The sequence below is a fragment of the Lissotriton helveticus genome, chromosome 1_1 (assembly GCF_964261635.1).
Source record: "Lissotriton helveticus chromosome 1_1, aLisHel1.1, whole genome shotgun sequence".
Taxonomy (NCBI): Eukaryota; Metazoa; Chordata; class Amphibia; order Caudata; family Salamandridae; genus Lissotriton; species Lissotriton helveticus.
This window is the reverse complement of record NC_136057.1, coordinates 574,381,955-574,394,002: the sequence shown is the minus strand read 5'-3', so window position 1 is coordinate 574,394,002 and position 12,048 is coordinate 574,381,955. Positions and strand designations below refer to the sequence as shown.

Sequence of the window (12,048 nt, the reverse complement as noted above, 5' to 3'; positions counted from 1 at the left end):
GAGCTAATAGCAGACTGGATAGCAACCCGGTGTTGCTGTTTGTTCAGTATTTCATCTTTCAAACACCACGACGTTTGACGGGAAGAGGGCTTCACGTTGACGATGGATAAGGAAATGCATGAGTGATCGGACAGAACTCTTAGCTCTATTGACGTGTCATCTATCCTAGGAACCCCATTCTGTGTTATAAAAATATAATCGATACGAGAGTAAGAGTCTTGTGGTGAGGAATAGAATGTATAGTCCCTGTCCGTGGGGTTTTGCATTCTCCACGCGTCTACTAGGTGAAAGCGTTTACATAAATTAAGAAACGCTTTGTGGGATTTGTTCAGCCTAAAGGGGCACCTAGAGTCTCTGTCCAGGGTGGGGTCCATGGGAAGATTAAAATCCCCAGCCAGCAGGTGCACAGCTGAGTCGGGGATGGTCTCGATTTGTTTAGAGAGGTCCTCCCAAAATTTGAGGTCGCTAGTGTTAGGGCCATAAATATTCGTGACATAGAATTCCGTATTGTCTCTGCTCAGTTTGGCTGTGACCCACCTCCCTTTGTCGTCTGCTGTGGATGAAAGAAGTTCAACCTTTGATTTTTTCGCTATCAAAATCAAAACACCATTCTTCTTCCCTACTGCTTCAGCCCCCACAACCTCGGTATAAAATGTATTCCTCAAGTGGTAGAATTGTTTAGCATCAATTTTAGTTTCCTGTAACAGGACAATATCCCCCCGCTGTCTGCCCAGATAGTCAAGTATCTTTTGCCTCTTGATGGGCTGGTTCAAACCTTTCACATTCAGGGACAGTATTTTCAGTTTGTCTATTGCGGTCACCCCAAGCGGTGTATCAACTGTGGAGTGTATCATCTGTAAACAGTACAATCATTACCCAATCCGCTTGGCCCATAACTGGGCATACCATATGTGAGCCACCTCGTGTATAAACGTTGACATACCTGAGAGTCTTGCCAAGTACAGTGACAACCCAACCTTGATTGCGAGTAATCGCATTAGCTTGTGAATGTGACATGCAACTGTTGATTAATATCTGTACAAAAACGAAAAAAAGAAAGAGACATACTACACATACCACCTCTGCCCCCTACACCCCCACCCCGCCCTCCCCAACAGTAAACAGTAAGCATGGTGACTTGAGAGAAATCGCTGCATTTTCTCCCGTGTTTACTAAGCAACATAGGAACCGTTTCAGCAAACCAAGAAACTATTGGAATCATAGCAAGGGATAAATACGAAATCCAAACTCCCCAGTCTCATAGCAAGACATAAATACAAATCTAAACTCCCCGGCACATAGAGGATGAGGCGAAGGCCTCTTCATACAACAATTTTGAAACTAACTTTGCGTCTAGGGTGAATTCGGTTAACAAGTTTATATTCTACTTCACACTTAGAATTCAGTGTAGCTCCAGGTTTAGAAAGATCAAGCAGAAAGAAAAACTCCCCACCCGCCAGACCATAGTAAGAACAACATCTCAAATCTAGGATGTCTCGTATACCACATTTGCACGGTCAATTATCAAAGTAGCTGTATGTGGATCGTAACACAGTAATGATGCAGATCAGCAAGATGCGCTGTGACCGCCATTGCACATGACAAAAATAAGCAACAACACAACTCCGCTACGGAGTCTAGTTCACCGTGTTGAATGGAAGAAGAAGGCAGTAAGGCACCAATAATCGTACAGCCACATGTCATTAGCATCAGGGTGGCACATAAAGATCATTACAACAGTCAATGCCCAGTCCATGGATAGTCTGTCAGTTACCACAACAGAACAAGGTAACAAGATATCGGCAAGAATGGCTTCGCATTGTTAGTGTACAGTCAAAGGATACTCATCTGTAGCCGGATGCCGAGGCTGCCGTGCCGCCTGATCCGTTAGTGTCCATATCCTGGTCATCGGGGCCATCCAGCATCCGCTTAAGCTTCATCGGATCCAAAAAGATATGTGGGGATCCCTGTATGATCACTCTGTATTTTGCTGGCCCTACGAAGCCATACTGATGCCCCATTGATTTAAGCTGCGGTCGAAGCGCTAAAAATGCCTTTCTTACATCAACTGTGTCCTTGCTGTAGTCTTGCGATATATATATTTTGGCGTTCTTCCATAAGATGTGGTTGTTTTTCCGGGCAAAGGCAAGGATCTGTTCCACATGTTGGTATCGCAATGGCTTGCAAACGATGGGTCTCGGCCCTTTTTGGGTTTTGGTGATCCGCCCTGGCACTCTATGCGCTCTATCAAATTCCAGGGGCTGGTGGAAGGTCATGTTGGTGGCTTGTGTAAACCATGATTCAAAGAATGGCACGCAGGAGCCCTGTGAATCCTCGGACCCCTCTGGCATGCCAAATATGCAGAGGTTCCCCCTCAGGTTTCTATCCTCCAACTCAGCCAGCTTCCTTGATGTTTGGTCTGAGGCTATGGTCAGGCGTTTGAGTGCTCCGCATGTCTTGATTTCTATGTCCTCCAGCCGACTAATCTGTTTCTCGGTCTCCGTAAGTCTCGCATTGGTGTCCCTTATATCCTGTAGTATTGCCACTCCCTCTTTGAGGTACCCGACAGGGATGTCTGGTATCACCACTTTTGTTTGCCCTCTACATCAATGTTTTTTTTAATAGACTCAATCAAGCAGAGGATATTGCACCAGTAGAAGTGGCCCAAACTAAATATAGAGCACTCGCTTATGCGGATGATATAATTTTGACCACAACCAACATCCGATCAGCATTGCCAATTATTGAGGACCTGGCCAAGCAGTCTGGAGCCTTTTCAGGCTACAAACTAAATATATCAAAAACTCAAACCGTCTTTATTGGCCAGAATCCTCCACCTCAAATTAAGACCGTGACTGGGTATCAAAATTACTTCATTAGTTTCTGACATTCCAGAGATAAATTTAAAAGCAGTCATTCAAAAAGCAAATACTACGCTAGAGCGTTTTGACCATTTTCATTTATCCTTATATGGCCGAAACAGTGTTTTAAAAATGATTATACTCCCAAAATGTATGTATATGTTTAGGACAATCCCCCTCGAATTTTCACCCAGCTACTTCAAACAATTAGAAAGAATGACAGCAAGATTTTTGTGGGGCTATAAACACCACCGAAGGTCGTATAAAAAGATGATATTACCAAAGTCTAGGGGGGGTGGGGAATTCCACATTTGTTGTATTATTATATAGCAGCAGTCCTACAATACATCAGTCCTCTGATTATCGGGGCAAGGGCTCGAATTCTGACTTCCCATTCTCCTTCAATATATGAATTCGCATTAGGAGAAGAATGCAGTGGCTGTCTCGTTAAAAATATAGAGCCAAGCTACTATAAAAAAACAAAATTTAAGACTCTGAAAGCTGCATATGGAAGATAATTAAACGCCATTTAGGGATCCAGAAAATGTTGTTATATACACCTCTATGCTCACCAACCATCTTTCCTTTGGTTTTTCGAGACCATGTCATGACTAGATGGTGTTACCATGGAATTTTTCTCGTAGAAGACCTCTGGCATAATAATCAATTATACACATTTTCAGAGCTTAGGGAGAAGTACAACTTGACTACACAGGACTTTTTAAAATATCTTCAGATTAATAGCTTTTTTTAATACTCTCCAACCACAAGTCTCCGCTGGGCTCTGTAGAATTACTCTCATTGACAATTTGTTTTATAAAAAATCAATAGGATATTACTATAATCTGCTTATTGCGGCACTCCCAGACGACTTAGAAGCTCAGTCCCTTAAATGGACAGAAAAATTGGGCTGTAACAATGTTCAAATACATGAATCTATAGCACTAGCGAATTCCATTCTGATTACTGAGAGGTTACGCACACAGCATTATATGGCTTTATGTGATCTATATTATTCGCCTTCAAAGATCTCTAAATGGGGGGGGACTGTTGGTACTGCTTGTAGTAGATGTGGCCTATTTGCGGCAGATGCTGTACATATATTCTTTTCCTGTCCTCAGTTGTCATCCTTTATGGCGGCAATTCAGTCATTCTTGGCAGGTCTGCTTGGCTCTACAGTTATTTTTTTTTTTTCAAAACAAATTTTATTAGGTTTTGGCAGTTGCAAGCACAATAGCAATAATCCACGCTCCCCTAGTAGCAGAGAGGCAGTGGGCATAGCAAAAACAGCATAATCAAATACAACCAGCTAATATTTCCCCAGTACCCACCCACCAGTATCCCACCCGGAACCCTCCCTCCACCCCGCACGGTGTCTGTAATTTACATCTAGAGAAGCTTAGCAATCGTAAACGGTGCATTTGAGCCACGTCGCCCCAAGCCAGTTCAGACGCAGTCCGCGTCGGCAGCCCGAGGCTCCGGAGGGTCCAGCAGAAGGCCTCTGTAGTCAGCCCATTTCTTCCAGATCTTATAATGTTTTGCAGGACACCCCCTCGCCTCAAATATCGGGCGTTCCAGTCCCATGTTAAAGTCCAAACCTCGTTTCCACACCTCCAGCAATGGGGCTCTAGTAGCCTTCCACTCTCTAGCTATGTCCCTCTTGGCCACTATGAGGCCCAATAGGAGCAAGTGCCGCTTGTACAAATTCCCCCCCACCTGTTCCATGACATGAAGAAGGCCCAACTTCGGCGAGCGGGGGAGCTCCCAGCCCAGCACCTCTTCCAGGCAGTCCCACACTCCTGACCAAAATCTCCGCAGTCTCACACACTCCCACACTGTATGAAGAAAGGATCCCACAGCACTGCCGCACCTCAGACATTCCGGGGAGGCAATCAATCCCGCTTTCCACAATCGTTTCCTCGTATAGTACGCCCTATGGAGGTACTTGAATTGGATGAAGCGCAGGCGCACAGCAATCGCAGCTCCCCTAGGGGCCTCCAGGGCCTCCCTCCAGTCCTCCTCCTCCAGACTCCCCAACTCTCCTTCCCACACCAACCGCAGTTTGTCTAGGGAGGGGGAACAATGGGTGACGAGCGTCTATCTACAGTTATTTTAACTGGGGAATTAGTTCTAATAGGTATTACGACCCAATCATTACCTGTAGCGGAAAAAAATGTCTTATTCATCTGCATGGCATTAATAAGGGCGTGCATCACGCAAGAATAGATTAATCCAAATCCTCCTTCATTCGATGCTTGGAGAGCACGTCTTCTAGCCTCCTATAATATTGAAACTGCCATATATAAAACAAAGGTTAGGAAGAAAAGGGTTTTGGGTCTGAACATCTGGGCACCTGTTCGCCAGTGGATTCTGGAGGAGTCGGATTAAATCTATACCTGTCCTTCTCTTCTCTTCTTATTTGTTTTCCTTGCATTTCCTTCTTCTGGGGAGAAGGGGAGGAGAGTCTAGGAGGAAGGGGAAAATATAGCACTATGTTATTATTATTCAGTGTACCCCTTTTTTTTTTCTCTTTTCTTAGTTTTTTTTTTATTTAACGATGACAAATGCTATAAATGCCTGTTCTCTTTTGTATGCTTAATTGGTGTATACTGCATGATGGGCGATTAATATTGTTTATTGCTTGCTGTAAAATGTTTTCTGTATTTGCTTGCACAAAAAAGGGAAAAAAGCCAATAAAAAATGTCAACAAAAAAAGAAAAACCATTAACCAAAACATTACCAGCGGCAATAGCAGAAGGATGAACATTGATAGTTCTGTAAGCTAGGCTTTTTGCAAACAATAATGAAAGGTAGTTGGCTACCTCCACTACATCCACTGAAATGCTATCAAAGTACCTTTCAACTCCAGCCAACCCATTTCTGCCAATCGATAGATTTTACGTGTTCCTGGTGCCCAAGATTCTTTAATGAGGATTGATGACTCTTAAAAACGTCCTGGCAGTTCCCAGAGATTCCTGAAATTTTCCAAGCCATAATTTTCAGATCCCCACCTAGAACTTGACCATGCAGCTCTCCTGAAGGACCTAGAAGGATTTGCGGGAATACCGATAGTAAAACTTGGTAATCCACCAGCATTTCTAACAACATAGGGTACCATACTTGAGACTTCCAAAGGGGGGATCACAAGAACCAGAGAAACCTTCCATTTGTGGACCATTGCAGCTACTCGAGTAATCATCAAAAAGGGGGGAAAGGTGTAACCTTTCAGAAACCTCCAATCTTGTCTGAAAGCATCCACGCCTGCAGACTCCGGATTTGGGTGCCAACTGAAATAAGTCAGTTCCTTTGTTTATCTGCAGATTTTTTACATCACAAACTATGGTAGAGTGAGCCCTCCCACACTGTCTGCCTATATGTCTTGACCTATGGGGGCCTGACAACAAAATCATGCTCCTAATACCTACCACCCTCTCCCTGACATTACAGGAAGTGATGTTAAAAAGCAGTGGACTTCCCTGGTTCATTGTAATGTCTTATTTAGCTATTATAAAACCGCAGCGTTACTAAAGCATGATTAAAGGAGGCACAAACACCCAGCCAGTAAAAATAAAAAATGTAAAATAATAATTAATTTTAAAATATCAGTTGCCACATTCTTTAACCACATCAATGCTACAGCAATTCCCCCTCTGTGCTGACCATCTTGGACTCACATTGTTCATGACAAACTGAGCTCGTCATGAGCGCACAAGCAGTGTACTGCATGACGAGCTGAGCTCGTCATGAGCATGGAATGGGTTAAATCATGAGGGTTGCTTAATGGTCCAGACAGTTTGCAGGCCGCAACTCTTTAGAAGAATTTATTACCCGTGGCTACATAGATTATGAAGCACTAAACCATTATTAAAACTGAACCCATAGTATTTGTCTGAGTAAATGCCGCATTTCTTCTCTGTGGCCCTAATCACTGTTATGAATGAGCTTTAGGACAGCGATTTAAGCGTGGTATTAATGTGCCGGACTTTGTTTCACAGCAGATGTCTCCTGAGGCGTCAGACGGTGAGAAGTCGGACAGTAGCGTTCAAGAAAACCACGAAGCTTCAGAAAAGTCTGTGAAGAAAGTGGAAGGAGAGCTAAAACGGCCTGCAAAAAAATGCAACTTTCATGCAAAGAAGAACAAGGTTGAAAACAAGGGTGCCGAAGCTGCTATGTTAATTGAGTGAGCCTTTTTAGAAACAGACATCGCTACTCATTGAGTTCAGTATACTTTGAGATATCTGTTAGCTCTCAATATATGCACTTTTAGCTACTGCACTTGGCTTTTCTTATTTTTCAAACTACCCTACAATAATGGGTTTTTTCACACCTTTTCATGCTCACAATAGGTTTCTATCAGTTGTACTTTAATTATATTTCTACTGTACTCTCTTGTCACCTCTACTGCTAGAACATCATTTGAATCACAACGTCATCTGAGGATTTTGATCCAGATCCTTCAAGAAACAGGATGGCAATTGATGGTGGACCAGAAGGTCCTGGCAAGACAACATATACTTCTCACTGTGATCAAGTTTAACTGCCCTGAAAAAAGGAGTACATGAAAATGTTGCCCTTCCTTCCAAATGTGCTCTCGAGTTTTTAAATCACACATTTTTATTACAATAAATTACCCTCAAACGAGTTGGTTGTTGACCATGGACCAAAAAAAATATGCCTTCCTTCTGAACAAACAAAAAAAAATACATTCCTTAAAGTAAACAATTTGGTTATAGAAACAATTGATATTTAGCACTTGAATAAGCTTTCTGGTGGCAGGCCCTAGTCCTTGGTAGAGTTTGTAATCTCATTTCAAAAGGAACTGGTTTTGTGAAACATGCCAAGGTGTTAGGTATTTGATAATCAGATCTGTGTTCAGTCTGTTAGGTGCTAGTTCTAATCCTGAAGACTCCTCTCAGACTCTCTTCAACTGAGTTTATTACATAGAGTGCCATTAAATCAAGGTACTAAAACAACTGTTGTATACTGCAATCTTTAGCTGCACACTCGTGTCAGTAAACAGTACGCAAAGTTTATTATATGGAAAACATTGTTTTCCGTTTAGTAACACTGTGTCTAGCTCACTCATTTTTGGTTCTGTTTCCTACCCACGGGTTTCTCCAAATGAGTATTTTTCTGTGCTGCTCCTTGCCTTTGAGTGCTGCTTTATGGATGGATGTGGTTTACATGCTACCTCCAATAAGGAATGTTAGCTACAGCATGGTATCGTAGCATCCTTTTGAAGCTTTCACATCTTGTGACTGATGACATCATAAAGTCATGACTTAATCAAGGTGGTCTTTAAACGTTTTTGCCTGTGAACCAAGCATATTGTTTAACATCATGAGCAAAGTCTCTTGGACTTACCAATTCTTGGTTTTTAGTCATGCCTAGCTCAGATATAATCCAGAATTATTAGCCCACTAGATTTTCGAAAAAATAGGTTGAATATCCACATTAACAGCAAGTAAGAGGTTTGTCAGTTTTCTTATATGCTATAGTTCTCTGCAGTGTCTATTTACTCTACCCTAATGTACGTTATCCTCCCAAACAACACTGCATTCTTAAACCTAACACACAAGAGCAAGGCAACAGTGGTACAGTATTGCAAACAGCCATCTCTCTACTGAATAATTACCACCGGAGATCATGAATCAAACAATTTGGGTGTGATCCACTAAAAACCCTGTTGCTACTAGGTGATTAAAGAGCTTAGTTGCTTGAATCACTACAGGCTACTATTTGGAATAATGCACACAGCATGTACAAGTCAATATGAGTCAAGTGGGAAATAAATGTAGGGCAAACATTTACTCAATCTTTGTCTTTTTATCAATTGTGATACTTCAGTTCCAAGTAAGAAGCATCATACACAGTTTGGCGTACATCTCGACTGTGGATTACTATATCAAGACTCACCTCTAGATTCAGAGTTTAAAGTCTAACTTATTGCTTGGGAAGTATAAACAGCACTAAACTTGTGACCTTTGGACTAGTAATTTCCCCAGTTATCTACAGCCTATACATTTCATTTACTTAAAGAAGCACTCCCTTGATAACATACATAGGAGCACTTTTCAAATTATTTGATCTACAACTACTACAAGATAGCCATGAGAAATTATTTCACAGACAAAGAGAAGCTTGTTGTTTTTGATGCTTCTTTCTTAAACCTGAAGAATCCCAATCAAGTGTCTGGTTTGGGACTTCTTCCTTTGCTTCTTGTTACTTTTAGTTAATTAAAATAAATAATGGTTTCACTTGAACCCTCTTTGTGAAACAATATCCTTTTGTATTCATGAGCACTTAAAACCAAAAGGTAATTTGACTTGCATGTCTGTCTAAAGAGATCCCAGCCTCCATAAGGTGCAAGATCGCCTGGACTATGTCACATGCATGTACCTATACAAATATAATTACTGTAGTATGGAATTCATTCTGTTGATGTGTTTTTTTATCATTGCTTTTTATTATTGAAATTCATATTTTGTTTAGTTTTTGCACTAAGCCCATGTGAAGTATGCTGCTACCATGTGATTTCTGAGCTATTTAAAAAATAAATGTTTGTTAATAATGTCTTTCATATGTGACATCAAGCAATTCAGATAATACACGCTTCACATAACAGACCCAAAGCCAAGTCTTGAGTATGCTGAATGTACTGTCAATTAGCTATCATTTTTTTCCCCCCAGTTTCGCACAATATCGACCATATAGATATTGAATAGATTTTGTACCAAAGTTTAATAAAGACTGCTATGAGAAGTTCTGTGTGATATTACTCTTTTTTTCTGTCCAGTGAGTATTATCTTTCAGATATTGAAACTGGAGAACAAAGTATGGATTTTTTCAAAATGACATGTTCAGGTAACATTAATCCACTATAGGGTGCATCTATGTGGGTTTCATGTGAGACAATGTGGATAATGGGTATTGTCCATTACTCCAAACACATTTGCATTTTGTAGATGTTTTAGACTCTGAAATTGTAGTGTTGCATTCCCCAACACTGTTTGCTACATAGTTTGATTTGTACAAATCTCACCATAAATGACTTTGCTTGAAACAATACCATATTCATTACAATACCATATTCATGAAATAAGCCTTTAAAATAACTAGTGCGATTGAGCAAGTGCTACTGCATCAGTCTCTAAAAAGTTAGAGACTTAACAAAGTAGTGATCACAGTGGGGTTTGGATTGTTTGCAGCTCAAAACTTTATCACTTGAAAAGTTGACATGTAGACAAAAAGAAATTGGAAGCCATTAAACTGAGAGCATCAGGGGAAGCAAAATTAATGGTAAGGAGATAACAAACAAAAGCGTTGCAAGGGTGGGCTGATGTATCAACAATACAGGCTTTTAACAGGACAGAAACGCTGTGCACAAGTGACTCATTCTTTTACTAGGTAACCAAGAAAATAGCCCATTGGAAGTGATAAGTGTAATTTCAGGTGGCATCAGGAATAATTCCAAACAGAGAGCTGGAACGTAGTTAAAAGCCTGATATTTAGCCCAGAAACAAGTGACCTGGTACTCCTGTACCAACAGTGCTGCCTGGGCACATGCTCATCATTGGATTGAGTGACACTGTCGTAGAGGTGATACCACTGAAGGTTGAACCTATAAAACATTATTAGGAAAACAATTGGTAGAATGAGGAGAAAACACTCTAATGTATGCATCTTATATTGATCAAATACTTAACCACTAATAAAATTAGGTGATGATTTTTGGAGAGATTTTTCTTTTTTGTGGTTGCTTCTACAGCTGGTTGCTGAGTTTGAACAGATTGAAATATTGTATCATTACACACTTCAACATTCAAATGCTTTTTTATCTTCATTTTAATGTTAATATACTTTATCTCAAAGTATGTAGAAAAAGATTCAATGTAACAATACATGTATGTGGCTTGGAGCTTCTGTTTAGTGTGAAGTTACTACTGAAGTGTGTAGCCAGCAAGTGTTTCACATTGGGTCAGAGTAGACCCACAGAATTAAAATCAAGTTTTTATAAAATACTCCTTCATGCACTTTGGGAATCTATTAACGGTTTTCCGGTTGTCCGAAAATCTGCGGAGTCCAAGACTAGAGCTTTCTCGCTGTACAGACAAGGCAATTCTGGGATGAATGTACAGACAAGGGAATTCTGGGACGAATGAGAGTAGTATATTTTAGGGAGTGCTTGTTGCTTGAAAAAGGAATGACTGGAATGATGATAAAGACTGAAGTAGGCTGGGCAGGAACTAGATGAGACCTAAAGCCTGGAGTGAACTAGAATCTGAAGGCAGTACAGGAACTAGACACTGCTGCACAGAGAAACTAGGAGAGGATATGTATATATTATACAACATTCAATGAAAAGGAGAACGCTAGACACGGTAGGGATGTATAATGCAGAGGAATAGTAGCCTACCTACTAGAAGTCATAGTTTGGATGCTCCGTAAACAAATATCTAACTCATGATAGATTGCACTGAGAGACATGCTTGTTATCAGTATGAAGACTTAGAAAATACCAAGCTCCTAGAATGAAGTAAGAATGCAAAATTTAGTCTCGCTGCATGAAGTACCAAGTCCTAGAATGCTGTGCAACCCCTTTATATCACAAATTTAAAAGGGGTCAAGTTCACTCCAGCGAGTGAAGCTAAATATGAAACTAGGGATCGGAGCAGGAAAAAACAGGAATGGATTATAAAAAAGAAAACATGAAAATGAGCGAAAGAAACTATACACAAATAGCTAAGGAAAAGCTAACGAGCAAGAGTGGCATAATATAGAAAGCACATTGGCCACACCCAGAACTAACTGGGATAGCATGACTTGCAAAGGAAATTAGGAAAGGCAGACATAAAATTGGAGCAATGATTGAAAGTACACAGAAGGGCAAGTTACCTTCCGTGACTCCTTATCTGATAGAGACATGATCTAGCCGCAGATTACTTACCTTAGAATTTCCCAGGCATCAGGCTGGATCCGGAGGACTTTTGCTTGAGCAATACGCTTGCACGTCAGTAGGTGGTATCGGCCGGCTACCCATGACGTCATCCGTGCCAGAAGTGACGTCCGCATCACCTATATGGGCACCACCTCGGAACACTGACATCAGTTACTTCTCACGACTTTCCATGGCAGGAGCGCAGAGCCAGGAAGTGCACTGACAGTGATGTGTTTAGAACAGCTGGGG

The 12,048-nt window shown here is 41.1% G+C and overlaps 1 protein-coding gene across 4 annotated transcripts in view; it reads left to right on the top strand.

Moving 5' to 3' along the window:
- RECQL (RecQ like helicase) overlaps positions 1–9,623 on the top strand; it is a 290,431-nt gene extending 280,808 nt beyond the window's left edge. For 2 of the 4 annotated variants that reach the window (XM_078674068.1, XM_078674067.1), the window contains exon 15: positions 6,860–9,623. In XM_078674068.1, the coding sequence (XP_078530194.1) occupies positions 6,860–7,045 (186 nt within the window). In that variant the 3' untranslated portion in view covers positions 7,046–9,623. Of the gene's footprint in view, positions 1–6,856 lie in introns of all 4 variants that reach the window. The other 2 variants (XM_078674065.1, XM_078674064.1) reach the window with 1 other exon arrangement.
- The last annotated feature ends 2,425 nt before the right edge of the window (positions 9,624–12,048 follow it).